Here is a 21,804-nt window from a genome sequence, read left to right on the forward strand (position 1 = left end):
AGTTTAGAGAAAGCTTCTTAAAATTATCCTTTCTTGGCTGATGTAGGATGAATTACTAAGGGTTAACTTCTTAACAATTATCCCAATTATCCCATTGCTCCTTCATACTTATTTATCATTTGGGGAAGCAGGGCAGGCAAATTCAGGCGTTGTCACTTAATGTATGTTTTTTTTTTCCTCTAATATAGAAACATAACTTATTAAGCACTGTTCAGGCACATTGGGGCTATGAACTAGGAAGTTTGCTATTATGTGTGTCCATGGTAACTTCATTTCTCTTAAGGTCATGGAAGTGGCTTTGACAGCAATAGGAAGGGTGACAATTCAAGAGATGTTGGCCAGTGTATTTGAGAATTTGAAAAGTCATTACCAAAGAAAAGACTGATTGTTATGAGTTCTATATCTTTTTGCTAGTCAGGGCTACAGCTATTTAGCACTTTTTATTAATTAATATATTTTTAGTTTTCAACATTCACTTCCATAAACTTTTGAGTTTTAAATTTTCTCTCCCTCCCTGCCTCCCTTCCCAAAACAGCATGCAATCTGATATAGGCTCTACATATACATTCCTATTAAACATATTTTCTCATTAGTTATGTTGTAAAGAATTAGAACCAATAGGAGGAACCACAAGAAAGAAGAAACAAAATGAAAGGAAAAAAAGCAAATAGTATGCTTCGATCTGCATTTAAACTCTTACATAGCACTTCTTTATGAAAAGCTTCATTTGTTTATTAAGCAGCGGCATCCCTGGGGCTAGCACTGACCAAAAGCATCTATTGGGTTTATCCCACACATATACAAATTTTCACATGCATCTAAGTGAAACACCAACTTGGTTACTAGATACATCCCCCAATTAAGCATGTAAACCAAACCCAAACCTAGAAGTGAATTTGACAAGAAAATAGCCCTCTCTGTGGAATGCCAAATATGGGCTCTGTCTGATCTGCCCATAGATGGATCAAAACTGATTCTTTAGCTTTGTGGATAGACAAAGGAAAGGTATATACAGTATTTACACCTAGCTTCTAAAATTGGTTCTTAAGTGAATGTTGGTAAGGGCAGTTAACTGGTTACATAAGATCTGGGTGGATCTTAGATTTCAGGCTTCCTGGGAATTTCCAAATTCTAATTATAGCACCAGGTCTGGTCTGAAGCTCCTTACGTTTAGAAAAATGGGGAGATTTGAGAAAAGGAGGGAAGAAAGAAAATAATAACAGCAAGTGCTTGTTTCCCCATCAATCATGTGAAATAAGAAGAGCAAGTACTATTATCTCCCTTTTACAGATGGGGAAAATTGAGGGTTAGAGAAGTTTCATGATTTGCCCAGTGTGAGAGTTGCATGAAGTAATACGTCTAGGATTCAAACTCAAGAGCTCTTACTGCAAGCCAGGTGTGCTTTCTACAGTACTAGCAAATGTGAATTTAAAGTGGTTGCTGATGTGCCTGGCACATAGCAGGCATTTAATAAAGGCTCGTTGATTGACTGCTGATTAAATTAAAGGTGAGAAGGCTGAGAGGTGCTTGATAGTTGGGGGGGGGTTAAGTGTGCAAAGTGTGCCAGCTTTAATCTTTGCTGAGAAGAGAAGCAAGAGTGAAAGCTGACTTCCATTGGAGGGGGTAGATCTTAGGCCAGATGTCTTCTGATTTAATTCAATTCAACAAAGTCATTAAACACCTACTATGCAGAGCACTGTGTTAGGATTTGGGGGAGATATAAAAATTGGTAAAACTTTGGCCAGAGGTGAAATGATAAATATAAAAATAACTACAAAACAAAATAGAAGGAAAGCAATAAATTCCTAGGAAAGATACCAAAGTGCTCTCTGAGTTGTGAGGAAGGAAAGGTCATGTATTACTGGAGGAAATCAGGGAAAGCTAGGTCTTGAGTAGCAAAAAGATGTAATTCTGCACAGTAAGATGAGACCTGTAAACACAGAATGAAAGAACTAAGGAAAAAATAATAATCCATGTAAGTTCTCTCCTTATTTCTTCTTCCCCAACCTGCCTATCTCAGCTTTGATTTTATTGATTTATATCAGGGGAGAATTTTCTTTTACTTTTTGTATCCTAAATTATCCAGATTCATTCAAATTCATTTCACTTTACTAATATCTGCCAGACAAAAGGGCACCAGTATTGTACAAAAATGGTACATCAGTACTTTACTATAGACTAGAAGTCTCCTAGGCCACCCAAAATGGAAAGGCTTGGAGTACAATCCCAGGGATGGGCTATAGGCCTATTGTCTAAGGATCGGTCTTTGTCAAAGATTAGCTAAGTTTAAAGAAGTTCAGCACCTGATGGACTATAAACTGATAAAACGTTTGTCCCTTAAAGCAATTCTTTAAAGACCATTTACCAAGTTGAAGAGGAAGTATGACCGGTATTGGTGGAGGAAAGACTATACCAATAAATTACACTTCCTTGAGGTATTGAAGAGTTGAATCACTATCTCTCTGTCTCTACAAACTCAGTTAACTTGAATGAGATTGAAAGATTTGTTATGGACCATTAACACAGTTTGACTACACAGATGGACCATACAGCTGAGTGCCACACATGCAAGTCTCCTAATAGCTAATGGAGAATGAGATGGGTAAAATATTTCAGTCCCATGACTGCTTTTCTTATACCACGTAGATGGTGGCCTCAGAGAAGTGTAAATTCACCTTCACTGGATATATTTCATAAGAGAATTGATCTTCAGATGTGTCGAAATGAATTAAGTACACTTAAGTCTCTCCCAACTCCATGAATTTAAGAAATTTCACATTAAGAGTCATGGATTTTTAGAGTTGGAAATTATCTAGCCCAACCCCTTCATTTTACAGATGAGAAAACAGGCCTAGAAAAGTGATTTGTTGAGCGTCATGTAGCTAAATATGTGACTCGAATAATAACTAACATTTATATAGCATTTTGCAGATTTTTGCAGTGCTGCACAGACACTTTCTTTTTTGCTTCACAATAATCCTATGAAGCGGGTCTGCAGCGATCATTATTCCCATTCTGCATATGAGGAAAGTGGGACCTAGAAAGGTTAAGTAACTTGCCTACAGTCACCCAGCTAGTGAGTGTCCCGGAGGGGATTTGTACCAGGGTCTTCCTGATTTCACAGCCAGCCTTCTAGACACTATGACAATGCTGGATTTTTATGATTCTGAGGCCACTGATCTTTCCACTAAATCAAACTGCTTCCCTTGCCTGTTGTAAATTGGCAACTCAATTAATATTCCTTCTTTTATCTCGAATGTTTACTGACCAGTTCCGGAAAGTAACAAAAGGAAATGTCATTTATGATCCAAGGGGAAATGGTAGATCACAGCAACAGGGCAGGAAACTGGGTGCAGGCAAAGTTGTGTTTAGTAATTAGGCCTGCAGTCCGGGAGCACAGCAATGCCAAAGGTGAAGGCAAGGTGAGAGGTTGGAAACCAGGGAGATAGTCAAGACAGCAGCCATAAGGAAAACACTGAAACCAAAGAAACTCCTACCTTAACCAAAAAGTCTTCTATGTACTTCCCACTGGGGCTCGAGTTAGTTCCCATGTATGTCTAATCCTCTTTTGGCAAAATTATAACTTGGAATTTTTGTGCCTCGGACAAGCCCCTCACAGGGCAAATGGCAAATAAAACAAAAAGCACCCTTAGATCTGGGGGAAGAAGAGAGGGACTGATTGTCTCCTCCGGGAAGAGACAGCTTTCCAGGACAAAACACCAAAGACTCAAGACCACTGCCAGAAAACCCACCCTAAAGGGGAGAGGAAGCTTTTTATTTTAACTAATTGTCCTCAATAACTAGGCGCTAAGGGCAGTTGTTTCTTCATACTTAGCAAGTAGGAAGCCGGATTACTGGGCAGAAGGGGTAGAATCTTAATTCCTAGAGCAAACATGCATTTTTTTTAAAGAGAGCTAAAAGAAAAAAGGCTTGAAGTCAAGTCTCTCCAAATCTTCAAAGTATCATCCCAACATTTGAGTTTGTAAGCAATAAAAGTTCAAGACGCCATTGGTGAACCAAAAAACATTATAAACAGCCTAGCAAGGTCAGGTATCCCATGTGTGGGCACACCTTACAGAAGGGAGAGTAAAGTTTTTTGTTCCTAGGACCAAATCGCAGTTCTCCCCGCCCCCCCATATCCCCATTAGCTGGGTAATGCAGGGTTTACAACCTATCTGGTGTGCCTAATTTCCCCATGTGAGTCTCTGCCCCCCCAATTACATCTCCCATTCCCCACATTTCCTTGTCAACAGCCTACAGCTGTCAATACCCCAGCAGCTACTTATCACCCTGATAAGTGATATGCAGAAGCAACATACCCCACCACATTTTCCACAAGTTGGAAAGGACCTCAGGGATTATCTGGTCTAACTCTCTGATTTTATAGAGGAGGAAAGTGAAGCCAGAGGAGGGAGTGATTTGTCCATGATCAGCGGTGAAAACTCATTCACCTCTTACTGTAATCAAGGCTAAGCTATGGCAGAGTCAAATGTAGCCCCAGTAAAATAAACCCACCAGCAAACTGCTAGAGCAGTAAGAGGCTTTAGAACCCCTGGTTTTTACAGAGGAAGAAAAAGAAGGCCAGAATGAGTGTCCCTGCAGGGACTGGAACTTCATTCCCATTGCCATGTTTTGTTTTGTTTTTTTCACCAGGTTGTTATGATCTATGATATAGCCAAAGCTTACTCAGTATAATCAATCTGCCAATCAACCTATTATGTTCCAGTCATTATGCTACCTGCTGGGAAAACAAAGGCAAAAATCAAATAGTATCTGCCTTCAGGGAGTTTACATTATATCAGGAGACACAGACACCTATACACATATAAGTATGTTGAAAATAAGTATAAGGTATCTGATTAGGGTTGGGGAGAGAGGTAAAGAAGGGGAAGAGGAACCTGAGAATCAGCAGTTGCTGGAAGTTGGGGGTGGGGGAGGAAGTTACTCAAGAAAAATCCAACCTTTTGCTCTCATGACTCAAATGAGCAATACAATGGTAAGCAACATTTTCTTCTCTTTCTCTTTCCTCTCTTTCCTCTCCTTCCTTCTCCTTTCCTTCCCTCTTCTTTCCCCCTTCTCCCCAATCCCCTCTTTCTTCTCCCTCTCTCCTTCTCTCTTCCCTTCTCTCCCTCTCAACCACCTAGAAGAGGACAGCCTAGAAAACTTCTTCAAGGTGAGTAGGGGCCCGGGCCTGCTTCAAGCCTATGGCAAGGTAGGGGGCAAAGTTTCTCTGCCCACCACCTTCACTCATCCTGCTCTCCATCTTTCACATTTGGAGAGCTGGATTTCATCTTCTCTCTTCCTTACACTTGGGATTTGAACCCAGGTGTTCCTGACTCCAGGTCCCGCCTTCCATTTAGTATACCAGGTTGCCTCCTATACTGGGAATATATCTACTGAATTTACTTGGGAGAGCAATCACACCATTGACACCTTGGATGCTTAATAAACATTATGCAAGGATGACAGTGACCGACTATGGCAGTGACTGATTCTAACCTTAATGTTTTCTGTCACCTAGCAGCATTTGTAATAATCTTTTGGGGAAAAAAGAATGAAATTTCAGCTGACCTTTTTAATGCACCTCGGTAAGTACAAAGATTACTTTCAAAGCTCATTTCTCTGGTTTTCCCCACAGTGCCTCAAATCATTTAGGAGAAATTTCCAAATTTCCCTGCATTTTTCTCTAACCTACATGGTTTTTACATGACAGCCCAGCTGCATAATTATTTCACATAGTCGGAAACTCTATGCAACTATGATCACCATCAAAGCAGCAATTCCTGATAGTCCATGGTCAGCCCTTTTGAATCATTGATTTGTAAACATAATGTGTTTAAAAATATAAGCTAGTTTTAGATAAAGTGGTTGTCCCAATGTTGGGGGTTTGGGAAAGTTTTGACAGTGAGAAGGCAAACTGTCTTCTCTAGGTAAATGAATGCTTTGTGTTGAGGTGTTAAGTTCACTGTACTTCTCTTATTTTTTCTAAAAGTTCAATAACATTTATATCAGTCATTGTGAAGGATATTTTCCAAAATTATTCCCATTGATCCCAAATTTTCTATAATATCAATCAGTACCATGCCTCTACTACTACATAATTACAATAATACCAATAATGACTGATATCCTGTGTTCCATTTTTCACTATCCACACAAACATGCAAACATACTCATAATCAAACACAAACCGTTACTACCTTCAAGTAAGTTTTGAGAATTAAAATGTCCTTAATTTCACCATTTTCCAACTTTCATCCAACCATTATACCCCTGTTACAAATACCAGGTGCTTAATGAAGAGTATCAGCCCAGTATTCTCAGCAATTAAGTGGTCAGGTGGCACAGTGTATAAAGTGCTGGATATGGAATCAGGACCTGAATTTTAAACCTGCCCTAGATACTTATTAGCTCTGTGACTCTAGCCAAGTCACTAAACCTCTGTCTATCTCACTCTCCTTATCTATAAAATAGGTATAATAATAGTGTAATAATCTACCTCACAGGGTTGTTATAAGGATCAAATTAGATAACATATATAAAGCAAACAATTTATAAATTTGAAAGTGTTATTTAAATGCTGGCTGCTGGTGATGGTGGTGGTGGTGGTGGTGGTGGTGGTGGTGGTGGTGGTGGTAGTAGTAGTAGTAGGGCACCTTGCTGGCAAAACTGTGTTTTGATTCCTTCCCAAAGCTTCCAGACACCTTCTGAATGTCCACAAGACATCAAGGTCTGGCTTATCATCACCCTATAACCATAATAGAGCCTTCTACTTATAACCCATCCCCAGGGTAATTTCAGAAACTTTGTGATTGTTCACAGATTATGAGCTTCCAAGATGGGAAAAAAATGCTGTAAGCAACCACAAAGAGCTCAAGTACCAAGGAGTTACCATCAGAATCACACACACACACACACACACAACACACACACACACACACACACACGTGTCAGCTTTTGCAATCAAGAGATCATGGGTATCCCTTCCTTCTTAGCTCACGTTACTCAATTGTCTTCCCCTGCTAACTCCTCTCTTATCCCTGTCTCACATGAAGAGGTAACAGTTCTGGCCAAGGATTATCTCTCTATGCATAAGTGATTCCATTCCATCCCATCTTCTCCAACAAGATTGTCTCATCTATCATCCCCTCTCTCACTTTTCTTCAACCTCTCCCCATCTATTGGCTGTTTCCCAACTGCCTACAAATATATTCTTGTCTCCCTCATCCTCAAAACCCCTCACTTTGCCAAATCAACTGTGTAAATCCATGATTTAAAAATAATACAAATATATGAGAAAAATTCAGTATAGCGGAGGAAATTATCTACAGTAGTGATTAACAGATGGGTGTTATTAATTACATGCTATACTCAGTTGTTTTCACATTGCTAAAGGAGTACATGTATTAAAGGCTGTCTTAAAATCAATTTTATTAGTGTTTTTTTATTTTATATTACAGTCATTTCTAAAATATCTCCCCCTCTCTTTCTGCTCAGGAAAGAGTTCAGATTTGAACTCTCTTACAACCAAGAAAATTTGGCAAAACTGAATTGTATATACAAAGCTTTAACCTAGTAATCCCCTGACACTCTTCTCAGAGGAAGGAAGTAGGTTTCATTATCTGTTAACAGGACCAATTTTTAAATTACTCAGAGTTTAGTTACCATTTAGCAATTTCTTCACTTATATTACTACTATAGTCTTTTTGTATATTTTTTTTGTTCTAGTCATTTCATTTACAGTGGTTCACACAAAATCTTCCCACATTTTGCTAACTCATATTCATCATTTCTTACTACATAATGATATACAATTATATTCCTATACCATAGTTTGTATAGCCATTTCCACCAATTGATTGATACCTGTTTTGTTTCTGGTTCTTTATCACCACCAAAAAAATGCTACTGTGAATATTTGGGATATGGATTGTTGTCTGTCTTTGACCTCCTTGGGTAATATCCCCAGTAATATAATTGCTAGAAAAACTGATACTAAAAGTGTAGCCCATGTGTTAAAATTTGAACCTTATGAATTTCAGTGCTCTGGGACAAAGTCCAAGTCACCCCCACCCTAATTATTCTGCTCCCAGTCAACCAAATATCCATCTAAATGCTTAAATAAAAATGGTAGCGGGGAGTTTGCCATGCTCTGGGGGGAAATTTCTGGATTCTTTTCCAAAAAGCTGGAAAATTTTGTTGTCAGAAATAAACTAAATATTGAAATACTTCACTTGTTCTACATTTTGACAAGGTCATAGTTGTAGCCTTGGAATGCCAAGAAAAATGAAAATAAAGTACAGAAGAAGCAATAAAAAATTTAAATGTACTAGGCCTCCTTGGCTTTTGAGAAACTAGATGAAGAGCAAAAGCTTCATTTATTATCTAGCAACACATTTTGTGCTATTCGGAAAGCTAATGTATTGTGTGTTCCTGAGGTGAGCTGCAGAGAGATAGCCTTACTTTTGTGTGTGATGTATTTTGTTTCATGAAAATTAAACATTAAAACAGACATCCTTAAAAGTATATAAATTTATATTTTTTTTTATTTTGCAAAAGGGTTCATTACTATGTCTTTTAAATACCTACCTCTTCAAAGTGCATTTGTTGGAACACTAGATACTTTAAAACACCACCAAAAACACAGTTCACATGCAATTTCTCTGTAGCACAGGCATATATGTATGCTCTAGATAAAACCCAAGTCATTGCTGACATTGGGGGGAAAAAGCCAAATGCTTTAAAAAAAATCTGAACATAAAAGTCATGACTGAGCGTATGTTAGGGCTTAAAGCTTTCACTACCTATATTCACTTCTCCCCCAATCCCTATCCCAAACAATATTGTATATCAGTATTTCACATAAATACTCATAAACTCATGTATATAATGTTTCAAGTTTTCATCGTGACTCTGGTCTAGTTTCATTTCTGAGGCACAAACATTTTTATCAGAGCAAGTTTGGCCAAGCCAAGTTATAAATACGGGCAAAGCCTCAAAGGCTCCCATTCCAGCAGAAGAATTCAGGATAGAACTTGCCTAAAAGGGCAAAACCCTGTCTTATATAATCTCAGTGCAGCAATAACCCATTTGCTCTGCCTGAACCTTTTTGAATAGCCCTGTCCAAATGGATCTCCCACCCCACCTCCTAGCTTCTGGCTTAATATATCCTAAGTGCTCACTCAGGACAATGAAAGGAGGCTCAGATTAGAATTGGCTCACAGATAATGGTGCAACACAGAGTAGCGGTCATTTATGACAGCACAAACAACACAGGGAAATTCAGTAGGAAGAAAAGGTTGCACTGATTCTGAATAAAGATAATGTGAACTTTCTTCATATCCTTAAATCTCAAAACAGATTTTTTTAAATCAAGTATAGATCTGTAATAAAAATATTTAGGGAGAAGATTAAAAATGAAAAGTTCAGCCCACTAGGCTACCATTTTGGAAATGTATGATGGGGATTAGAAGCAATTCAGTTTAATCAACAAGTATTTAAGTACCTACTATATGCCAGGTATTATGGTAGCCGTAATGTAAAGAATGGTGAACTTGGACTTGAGAAGATCTAGATTCGAATCCTACCTCTGACACTTATTAGCTATGTGACATTGGGCAAATCACTGAACTTCTTGGGACTTACCTACTAAGTCATAGTCCTATTGATGGAGAAATTGAATAGAGCCATCTAAGAACATGTTAATGTGTAGAAGATATCCATTTATGTGTATATATTATTTTGCAATCATTAATTTTCAACATGAATTCACTTACACACAGAAAATAGAATACCTCAGTGTCAATTCATTTTTTTACTCTTGAAGAAATGGAGGTGCAAAAAAAAAAGACACCTTGTTTCACAATCTCAATTCCTCTGTGCAACTAACTACCCTACTCTACTCACCTGCTCAGAACACCATTCCCCATAAAATTGCAGGACTCTACAAGTAATATAAAAGGCACATTGTCACATTGACCAAAACTCAGAATTAAAATAGTTTGCTATGACCATGTGATCTTTGCCATTTTTGTTGTTGTTCATTGTTTCAGTCCCATCCGACTCTTCATGATCCCGTTAGGGATTTTCTTAGCAAAGATACTGGAATGGTTTGCCATTTCCTTCTACAACTCACTTTACAGATGAGGAAATTGAGGCAAACAAGGTTAAATGACTTGTCCAGGGTCACATAGCTAATGTCTGAGACTGAATTTGAGCTCCTAAGCTTTCCTGACTTCAGGCCTGTTACTTCCACTGTGCCACATAGCTGTTAGTCATATTTTCAGTTTTGTGTTTGCTTGGTTTCTAGAGGTTATCCTATCTTCTTCAAGTTTCTATGTTTACAATTCAGTTAAGTTACACCATGTGAATGGCATTGCCTTGATTGTAGATTCATGATATGAAAGGATTGGTAGAGGGTAAAGTTCATTGGCACTAGAGTCAGAGGACCTGTGTAGACTTGAGCAAATCACTTAATTTCAAACCCAAGTTTCCTCATCTGTAAAACAACAAGATTATTCTATATAGCTTCTAAAGTTCCTTCTAATCTAAAACATCTCCAAAATTCTCTTGATGGAAAATGCTTTCCACAACCAGAGAAAGAACTATGGAGTTAGAATGCAGATCAAAGCATACTATTTGCTCTTTTTTCCCTCTGTTTTGTTTTGTTTCTTATTTCTTGTAGTTCTTCCTATTGGTTCTGATTCTTCTTTACAACATCACTAATGTGAAAATATGTTTAATAGGAATGCATGTGTCAGCCTATGTCAGATTGTACACCATCTTGGGGAAGGAGGTGGGAGGGAGGGGGAGAAAATTTAAAACTCAAAAGCTTATGAAAGTGATTGTTGAAAACTAAAAATAAATTAATTAAGAAAAATCAATAAAGTTCCTTCTAATGCCAGATCTCTGATCTATAAGCATCATTAATTGGGTTAAAGATGATAATGTGCTTTTCCATGTAAGCATGCATTTTTAAGTAAAAATATAACTTTTTGCTTAAATAAACATAATAATTGAGATAGAACCAGAGTACTGTTGAACCTTAAATATCTAGTCCAATCCCTTCACCTCATTGATGAGGTAGCAAAGTCCCAGAGAACTTGAGTGCTGCCCAAGTTCATTGAGTTATTTCAAATATATCATTTTGAGTGAGAGTTTAAGAAATATGAACACTTAGGTACCATCATAAATCTTTATTCTCAATAATAACATAATCTAATTCTGATTAATTCTCTCTTTTTCTTTTTTTATACCTCTCGTGATTTCATCAGCTTTCATGGTCATCTCTATGCAAGTGATTTCCAGATCTATATATCTAGCCCTAGCTTCTCTCCTGAGCTCCAGTATTGCAGCACCTTTTTATTGAACATTTCCAATTAGATGTCCTACAGACATCTCAAACTCGATATATACAAAACAGAATTTATCATATTCCCTCTCGGTCCCACTCCTCTTACTAATTCATCTATTTTTGTGTAGTCACTCAAATTTTTGACCTCAGAATGATTTTTAACTCTTTACTTTCCCTTGCCCCTGTGTTGAGTCAGTTGACTGGTCTTGTTAAAATCTGCCCCATGATGTCTCTTACACACCTCCCCTTCTCTTTACTCACATGACTAACATCCTAGTTCAGATAAGCATTCCCCTTCACTTGGATTATTAAAATAGGAAGGAAAGAAACAAGCATTTATAAAGTTCCTGCTTTGTGCCAGGCATTGTGCTAAATACTTCGCAATATCATACTTGATTTTTACAGCAACCCTAGGAAGACGGTGCTTTCATATCCCCATTTTACAGTTGAGCAAACTGAGTAAACATAATCATTCTTAGTAAACTAAGTAAGACAGAAATTAAGTAAAATTGTTCAGAGACACAAGGCTGGATTTTAACTCATGTCTTCCTGATTTCAGGCCCTGTCTCAGGTCTCTCTCCTTTTCAGTCACTCAGTTTCCAAAGTGATTTTCCTAAAGCACAAGTGTGACCATATCAATTAGCAAACTTCATTGATTCCCTATTGCTTCTAGGATCAAATATAAACTCCTTTTTTGATATTTAAAGGGCATCCCAACCTGATTCCATCCAATTGCTGATATTGGTTCCTTTTACTGTTCTTCTCCCATGACATTTCCTCTCCTATCTCTGCATCTTTGCACAGGCTTCCCTATGCCTGGAATGCCCTCCCCCCCCCTTACCTCTCCCCCTTAAATCCCTAAATTCCTTTAAAGCTCAAATCAAGTGTCCCCTCCTAGAAGAAACCTTTCCTCATTCCCTCCTTCCACCCAGCTGCTAGAGCTTTTAATTGAAATTACTTTGTATTTACTTTATGCATTCTTTGTATAGCATTTATGATATATTCTATTTCCCCTGAGGGCAGAAACTATTTGGATTTTTTTATCTTTGTATTCACATTGCCTATCATAGTGCTTCATATATAATAGGTGATTAATAAGTATTTAATGATTAGTTGGTTTTCTCTGACATATTAGAAGGACAAGGCACTCAAAAAGTTTATAACTTTGCTGTAATTTACCATAATTTCTTCTATCCTTGCACAAGCATTTTAAAAACAAGAATAATTTTACTTCAAAATTTTTCATCCTATAATATCTATTTTCTTTACCCCATGGATAAAAAATAAATCACTGCATCACACTGATACAGTTTGGTCCTTCAAGTTAGTCTTAAATTCTCTGAGCAAATTTCTCATTTACCCAGAACCTTTTATTGGAATTGAAAGCTAACACTTCAAGCTATGACTTCAGGAATTTAGGACAACTTGTCACCAAAAAACAATTTTAAGTGCTTTTCTCCAGCCTTTGAACTTTCTTAGTGAGGAAAAAATCTTGAACTGCATAGCTATAATTTATCAAGGTAAGGCCATGTTTGCATTCCAAGTTCTTTACTAATATCTACTGCTTCATTAGCCCTTTATGACAAAGAAAAAATTATAGTCATGAGGCACATATGTATAGCAGCAGAATAATGAATACCTTCATTTTCTTATTTCATTTGGTAGCTTCTAAGTTGCTCCACATTAACCACTTCCCTCATATCTCTGTAAATTAACAATATGGCCTTCAGTAAAGATGTACCAAGGGCAGCTAGGTGGCTCGGTGAATAGAATGCCAGGCCTAAAGTCTGGAAGACTCATCTCCCTGAGTTCAAATCTGGCCTCAAACACTTACTAGCTATGTGACCTGTGCAAGCCACTTAACCCTGTTTACCTTAGTTCCTCATCTGTAAGATGAGCTGGAGAAAGAAATGGCAAACCACTCCAGTATCTCTGCCAAGAAAACTCCAAATGGAGTCACAGAGAGCCGGATTCAACAGAACAACAACAATGGTGTACTATCACCCATTTCTGATTTTTAAAAGGCTCTTATCTTTTATTCAGAACATAATATTTTAAAACATACTTAAGTAGAATATAGGTTTAGAAACAAACATGCAAAACAATCACTTATAGGTGAACACTTCAAGTGAAGATGCTGATATTGGTTCCTAATTCTCTTACCTCAATTATAAAGGAATCCTTTTGTGGCAATGGTATTGGGTTGCATGTGAATGCCCAAATAATATCGACTAAGCCCTATGTAGCTTTTACTTGATGCACTTTTCTGATTCAGGGAACATGAGTTGACCCATGGTATATCTGAGTCTGCATAATAAACCAATGTATAAACGGATCCTATTTGTATATTTCAGGAGAAAATTCTATATTCAATTTTAGAATATAAACTCCTTTAGAGAAGAGATTATTTAGTTATTTGTGTTTGTATCACCAGAGCCTAATACAATGCCGGAACATGGTAGGTGTGTAATAAATGCTTAGATTAGAGGTTGCTGGATGGCTCAGTAGATAGAGTGCTGGACCTAGAAACAGCAATGCCCAAGTTCAAATTTGGTCTCACTTACTAGCTGTGTTACTCTGGTAATACCCTTAACTTTTCTTTGTCTTAATGTGCTAGAGAAGGAAATGGCAAACCAGTATCTTTGCCAAGAAAACCTCATGAACAGTATGGTCCACGGAGTCATGAAGAGTCAGACATGACTCAACAACAACAAATAAATGCTTACTGACTGACTGATGATAAACACACTAACAACTTGTATAATAGAAGGAAACAAATATCTCCTGACCTCTCTATATTTTTCAGTTGTTTCAGTCTTGTCTGACTCTTTGTGAGCCCATTTGGGGTTTTCTTGGCAAAGATACTGGAGTGGTTTGCCATTTCCTTCTTTTTACAGATGAGGAACTGAGGCAAACAGGGTTAAGTTACTTGCCCAGGGTCACACAGCTATTAAGTGTCTGAGGCCAGATTTGAACTCAGGAAGATGAGTCTTCCAGACTCTAGGCCCAGGACTCTATCCACTGTGCCACCTACCTTCCCTGAGATCTCTGTGTTAGTCCCCATTGATCTTCCTACAGTGACACTGAAGAACTAATTCCCAATTGGTCAAGATTTAATTGTTGAGTAAAAATAGAATTAAAAAGAACCAGTCTATTAATATCCCGTATTACCTAGCTAGCCCTTCAGATTATTCTGTCCTTCAGTCTGTGTTCTGTTTACAGCTTTGTTTCTTTTGGGTTCAAGTGCTGTTTAGACTCGCAAAAGCTCAAGATGACTGCAACAGTGGCTCTTGTCATCCAATCGTTGGTGATCTCCTAGTGGGTCGCAGTGCCCAACTTACAGCCTCCTCTACCTGTGGATTGGACGAACCACAGAAATACTGCATCATAGGCTACCTGGAGGTAGGTTGATTCTATTTTTTATGGAGAAAGTATTAGTGAAATGGAGAGTTTTTCCAGGATGCCTATAGACATTGCAGAGAAGACAAAAGTAAACAATGCGACCTTCATTCAAGTGGAAAGTAAATGTTGCCAGGAAACATCAAACTGCAATACAACTTTGATTAACCAGAATGTTTGAGAATCAAATCATGAGATGATAGATTTAGAGATTAGAAGAGCCTTAGCGTTTCAACCCAACCCCAACATTTTATTTAATTTTTAGTTTTGTTTTAACATCACAGACATTTACACATTGCCCCCTTCATGAAATGTCTTCTTGTAACAAAGTAGAATGGTTAAATAAAATTAATAATACAATAATACAATGAAAGTCCTCTATTTTTTTTAATTAACAGACATCTACTTATTTTCTCTCTCTCTTCCTCCTCACCCTATTGAAAGAAAAGGGGAGAAAAGCAAATTTCTTATAACAAATATGCATAGTCAAGCAAAACAAATCCCCCCATTGGCTGTACACAAAACTCTATATGTCTCGTTCTGTGCACTAAATCCATCACCCCTCTCTAACGGATAGTATATTTTATCATCAGTTGTCTGAAATCATGAATGGTCATTGTACTGGTCATTGTTCTTACAGCTTTCAAAGTTGTTTGTTTTTACAATGCTGTATAAATTTTTCTCTTGTTTCTGCTCGTTTCATTCTTCATTAGTTCACAGAAATCCTCAAAATTGTTCATTTTTATATCATTGATACAAAATTGTTCTTATTTGGCTTCACTCTGCATCAGTTGGTATAAGTCTTCCCATGTGTTATTGAAATCATCTATTTTCTCATTTCTTATAGTACAATAATATGCTATCACATTCATCTACCACAACTTATTCAGCCTTTCCTCAACTGTTAGACAACTCAGTTTCCAGTTTTTTGTCACCATAAAAAAATTTGCTCTAAATATTTTTGTATATATGGGACCTTTTCCTTTCTCTCTGATCTCTTTGGAATACAGCCCTACCCACTATGTACCTCAGTCAAAGGGAATAAACTGTTTATTGACTTTCTGTGTATAATTCCAAATTTCTTTCTTGAATGGTTATATTCATGCACAGCTCTACCAACAGTTTATCAATGTGCCTGTTTTCCATAGCCCTTCCAACATTTATAATTTTCCTTTTTTATAATCTTTGCCACTCTGATGGGTGTGAGGTGGAATCTAAGAATTGCTCTGATTCGCATTTCTTTGATTAATAGTGATTTTGATATTTTTTTTCATATGGCTATAAATAGCCTGGGTTTCTTCCCTTGAGAACTATCTATTTATATCCTTCTACTATTTGTCAATTGGTGAATGGTTCTTTTTCTTATAAATTTTAATCTGTTTCTTATATATCTTGAAAATAAGACTTTTATCAGAGAAACCTGTAGCACAGATTTCCCCCCAGTTTATTGTTTCCCTTTTTAATCTTAATTTTATTGGATTCATCGTGCAAAAATCTTTCAGTATTATGTAATCAAAATTATCCACTTAATCATCTATATCCCTCTCTATTCCTTGTTTGGGAGTTAACTTTTCTCCTATGCATAGCTCTAATTTTTCTACAATGTTCCTTCCTGATATCTGCTCAATTTCCATTTCTGATTCCACTCCCTGAGTGGACTTGAAAATCTTTTTCATGTGAATCCTTGTTAAAAATTCTTCTTAAATCCACTTCTCTAATTTACTATCTTAGTGAGCCCAGTGAAGTGAACTTAATTAAATCTTCCCTTAATGAATGATCTTGTAGTGCCTCTGTGTCATCACAATGGACAGTAGTTCTCTGTATTCCTTTCCTCTGATTACTTTCCATCTATTCTGCATATATCTTGTATGTATTTAGTTATTTCCATGTTCTTTTCCCCCATTATAATGTGAGTTCTTTCAGGGCAGGGACTGTTTTTGCCTTTCTTTGTATCCCCAGTGCTTAGCACAGTGTAAATTCAAAATGCTAGTTGACTAACTGATTATGTAGCAACATCATGGAGATGGGAAAGATTAGATTTATTGTATACTACATTGAAAGGTCATTTTTGCTCTATTCCTTTCTATTTTTTGTTGTTTTTTTTTTTTGCTTTACTTTGTTTTGTATTTTGGCAACTAGATGGTACATAAGATAGAATGCCCAGGCCTAGAAATCAGGAAGACTCATCTTCCTGAGTTCAAATCAGTCTCAGACACTTACTAGCTGTGTGATCCTGGGCAAGTCACTTAACCTGCTTGCCTCAGTTCCCTCATCTGTAAAATGAGCTGGAGAAGGAAATGGCAAACCGCTCTAGTATCTTTGTCAAGAAAATCCCAAATGGGGTCATGAAGGGTCAGATATCACTGAAAAATGACTCCAATTAATTTATTTTGTTTTGTCCAATGAATCTCTGGCAAGAGTTGGTTTTTGTCATCATCTATCCCCTTTATCACAAAAAAAAAATTAGTTCAGGAAAAACAAAAGCCAGGTAATTAGGTAGGCAAAGGAAAGGTTAATCAGTTGAGCAATCAAGCAAGCATTCATTAAGTGCTTACCATCAAGCACTGTCCTAGGTGCTGAGGATATGAAGACAAAAATGAAACATTCCCTACTCTCTAGGAGATCATGGTGTCAGAAATAAAGGCATATATAATATGTGCAAATAAATACATAGGAATGGTATTAACATTTGGGAATATTAGGAAAGGTGGAACTTGAGCTGAGGTTTTTTTTAAATAGTTTTTATTGATGTCTGTTTTTAACATTACCATAATTTTCCCTAGTATCCCTCTCTCTCCCAAAGAGTCATCCCTTATAAGAAATGGCATTTTTAAAAATTTTTATTTATTTATTTTGATTTGCAACATTCACTTTTCTTAGAGTTTGAGTTCTAAATTTCCTCCCTTCCCTCCCCCTTCCCCAGGATGGCCTGCAATCTGATATAGTTTATACATGTACAATTATAGTATATACATTTCCACATTAATCATGTTGTGAAAGAAGAATCAGAACAAAAGGGGAAAACCACAAGAAAGGAAAAAAAAGAGGAAAAGGTATGCTTCAATCTGCATTCAGACTCCATAGTTCTGTCTCTGGATGCGTACAGTATTTTCCATCATGAGTCTTTTGGAATTGCCTTAGTTCATTGCATTGCTGAGAAGCACTCAGTCTAGATCACCCCACAATCTCGGTGTTACTGTGTACAGTGTTGTCTTGGTTGTGCTTACTTCACTCAGCATCAGTTCATGTAAGTCTTTCCAGGTTTTTCTGAAATCCTCCTGACTTGAGCTGAGTTTTGAAGGAAACTAGAGATTCTAATAGGCAAAGGAAAGGAGAGAGTGCTTTCCAAGCATTTCCAGCCAATATAAAGATATAGATATAAGTGATGGAGTATTTCATCTGAGGAACAGCAAGGAGGCTAAGTTGACAGGATCGTGGAGCAAAATAAGGGGAATAAAACAACAAGGCTATAAAACTAGGTTGTGAAAGGCTTTAAATGTCAGAGTTTCTATTTGACCCTAAAGGTAATAGGGTGTGAATCAATCAGACCTGTGCTTTAGAAATATCACTGGCAGCTGGATGAAGATGGCTTTGTCAAGGTACTCAAGGGATATGTGAGGAGGGAGAGAACACTTTCAGATGGAGAGATTAGAGAAGCCTAAACACAGGAAGTGGTATCTGAGCTGAATCACTAATTGAGTTTCCATAGTAGTCTAGAATTCAGCAGCAACAGATTGCTTTGCTGAGCCTGTTTTTTTTTTTCATCTAACATCAGAAGCATTTAAGATCATGGAAGGTGTTCTTTTTAAACAGAATTTTGATTTGATCATCTTTATGCCATTTGCATGAAGGGTTTTTCATCAAACACATTTATTGGACCCTACAGAAACAGCAAGAATTTGTATTTCTAAAGCACCTTAAAGATTATTAACGGCTTTCCCCATAAGAGTTCCACAATATAGGTAGTGCAAAGATTATCATCCTCACTTTACAGATGAGAAACTGAAGCTCAGGGAAGTTAAATGTCTTGCCCAAGGTCACACAGCTAGCAAATGTTTGGGCCAGGAATTAAATACAGATCTTCTGGCTCTAAGACCAGTGCACTTTCTACCACACAACACTATTTGGATACTTTATTAGTTTGGCATGAGTTTCTTATTAAGTTTCTATGGTTCTACACTTCTGTTGTGAGTTTCCCCATTACCAGAACTCTTCAAATGGAACCTGATTGATCACTTATCAGAGATAATAGAGAAAGTTTTGAGGGGAAGCAGGGATTGAACCACTCTTAATCATAAGTAGCCAAGACAAAGGTCATTCATTTTTGTTCATGAACATTTTTTTTGCCAGTACAATCATCTTATGAGAGAGGGGAGGTGTGGGGAGAGGGAGAGGAAGAAGGAGGGGAGGGAGAGAGAGAGAGAGAGAGACAGAGAGAGAGAGAGAGAGAGAGAAAATAGAAGGTAATTTCAGAGGAAAGAGTATTAGCAGGGCACACTGCTAGGACCAGCAACCTCCACTTCAGTCAAAGAGTCAGGGGAACACAACATTTATTACTGAGTTTTGGTGACAGGAATGTACACTTTCTATCTGAAAGAATAATAATAATAGCTAATGTATATAGTGCTTTAAATTTTATAAAATACTTTATATATAGTATATTGTTTGAGCCTCACAATAACCTTATGAGATATAAGTACTATAGATACAGTTATGCCTATTTTACAGATGAGGAAAATTAAGTCCAGGGAGAAAAAGTGGTTTATGGTGATCATACAGCTAGAAAATTATTATTGTTCTGACTCCAACTCAGTGTTCTGTTCATTACGGTTTGTTGCTTTTTGTCAAAGTCCCAATCCCCCATTGGTACGAGGTAGCAAGAGGTAGCAATGGTCCAGCTCCTGAAAAGAGCTTTGGAAATTAAAAATATTTTTTTCTTGTATTTCCCTTTGAAGTAACATGAAATTGTATATTGTTCCCAGAAATTATGGGCAACTTAAACACACACACACACACACACACACACACACACACACACACACACACACAATTCCATAAGGATGATGCACGTATCCACAAAAGGCAGTAATCTGTGCCAGATGGTGAAAGTTTCCTTTTTATGAGACTATAAACACAAACCATTCTCATAACAAAATGAACAATCCTAACTATTTAACTTAGAAACTCTGGACTTCAGAAATCAGGACCTTCAAATTGCTGTAAGCCAGAAATTGGGATTTGTTGTGGTTTACAAAGAACTCTACAGACCCGAAGAATGGGAGAAAAGATTTGACTTGTTGTGGAACAGAACACAGAATTATAAGCTTCAGCAACAAATGGAATCTGGCAGCTGGTATAATACAGACAAGCATTTGCTTGTCTTTCTCAGAATAGGAGGACTGTTTACGTAGGCTGCCTATATATAAAGTTAAGGCTATTAGTCAATTCCTACCTGAGTTTCTTATCATTTCAGTCATTGATATAATTTTAACTCTTGGTAAGTTTAGGGAAATGGAGAACAATTCAATGTATTCCATGTATCCTAGGCTGTATTTTACCCAAAGATCCTCAAAAGGACCTCTGGGAACCTGGTTTGTCCCCCTGACTGTAGCATTATTCTGGCTTCATTAGAGTTGTCTCCTGATAGATGAGGCTTCTAGGTCATTATTGAAGATGACCAGAGAGATAGCTACCATATTTCTCACTGCTTATTCTCCTGTGCATTTCACACACACACACACACACACACACACACACACACACACACACACACACCCAGCTCCCATGAAGTAGTCCAATGGGGTGTGTGTGTCTATGAACCCATGACTACATGTGTTTGAATATTAATAAAGAACACAAAAATTCTTTATGGCAAATCTGTGACAATGAAAAAATTTCAAAACCCCACTGCACCCCCAAGTGGGACTAAAAACAAACCACAACTAAATAAAGCAAAGCCACATAGAGGAAGATGCTCTACTTCAAGGGTCCTTAATTCCTTTTAAAATTCTGGTGAAGCCCACAGACCCTTTCTCAGAATCATGTGTCTAAATGCAGAAATAAAATAGATAAGATTGCCAAGGAGCCAATTATGTTGAAGTACAGTTATCAAAATTTTTTAAAAATAAGTTCATAGACCCCAGGTTAAGAGCTCCAATTCTACTTGGTAAAATAAAGGCCACACATTTTAATTCTGTTGCTTTGATTTCTTCTTCTACAACTGGCATGCTGATTGTTTTCCCAGCCTCATACCCACATTTGCCATGCTAGGTAAGAATTCTGAAATTCCAGGTCTTGATTAGGTTTCTTAAGAGCATGGCTGTGATTAGGAACTCAGTAAGGTGGAGGGAAAGAGGCAAGAAATAAATTCATCTTGGTTGTTTCCCCCTATTATATCAAGAGCCTGTCATTCAGTAATGGTGGAAAAGTAAACCATTGTTTACATGCCTTAGCATCCTGTCATTTGGTCCATCTGAACTAGTACCCTTGTAGGAATTTGCAAATAGGCTACATGCAGAACTATAAAGAAAAAAGTCATGAGCTGCTCACAGAAATTTCCCTCATAACTTTATCGTGTATCGTTTCTATTTCTTTTTTGGCCATGTGCTTTTCAAAATTAACAGTGGCATATACATTTATCTCTCATATACCATTATCTTCCCTCTGCACCTTTCCCCTAAGAAGTGCTTATCAAGGCCTTCAGAGGGAGCAAATTTGGTGCAAGAAATGTGTTGTCACAGCAATGAGTTCTATTCATGATGTAAATATCTTTAACACCTTTTTGCTATAGTGGCATTATTGCCCTTTGTAATTACCTAGAGTGTCAGTATGATAGGTATAGTTAATGCAAAACATGGAACCAGGTACAGCCCAGTGTGCTTACAGTTTGAATAGGCAAGGAGTCACCCACATATTGGTAGGGTTGAGGGGAAGGGGATAAGATGCCCTTTTTTTGGCTACCATACACTGGGAGCAGAGTAAAACAGAGGTTAATAGGGCCAGAGGCTATCTGTATGTGATCTCATACCTGCATAAATGGCTTAAGGCAATCA

The 21,804-nt window shown here is 37.4% G+C and overlaps 1 protein-coding gene across 1 annotated transcript in view; it reads left to right on the forward strand.

Annotated features, from left to right (window-relative positions):
* Positions 1–5,554: 5,554 nt before the first annotated feature.
* The window catches only part of LAMB4 (laminin subunit beta 4), a 144,281-nt gene continuing 128,031 nt past the window's right edge, over positions 5,555–21,804 (forward strand). Inside the window, 2 exon segments of the mRNA XM_078154356.1 lie at positions 5,555–5,592; positions 14,608–14,755. Coding sequence (XP_078010482.1) covers positions 5,555–5,592; positions 14,608–14,755 — 186 coding nt within the window.

The sequence above is a fragment of the Phascolarctos cinereus genome, unplaced genomic scaffold (genome assembly GCF_003287225.1).
Source record: "Phascolarctos cinereus isolate Bilbo 61053 unplaced genomic scaffold, phaCin_HiC Scaffold_1;HRSCAF=81, whole genome shotgun sequence".
Lineage (NCBI taxonomy): Eukaryota > Metazoa > Chordata > Mammalia > Diprotodontia > Phascolarctidae > Phascolarctos > Phascolarctos cinereus.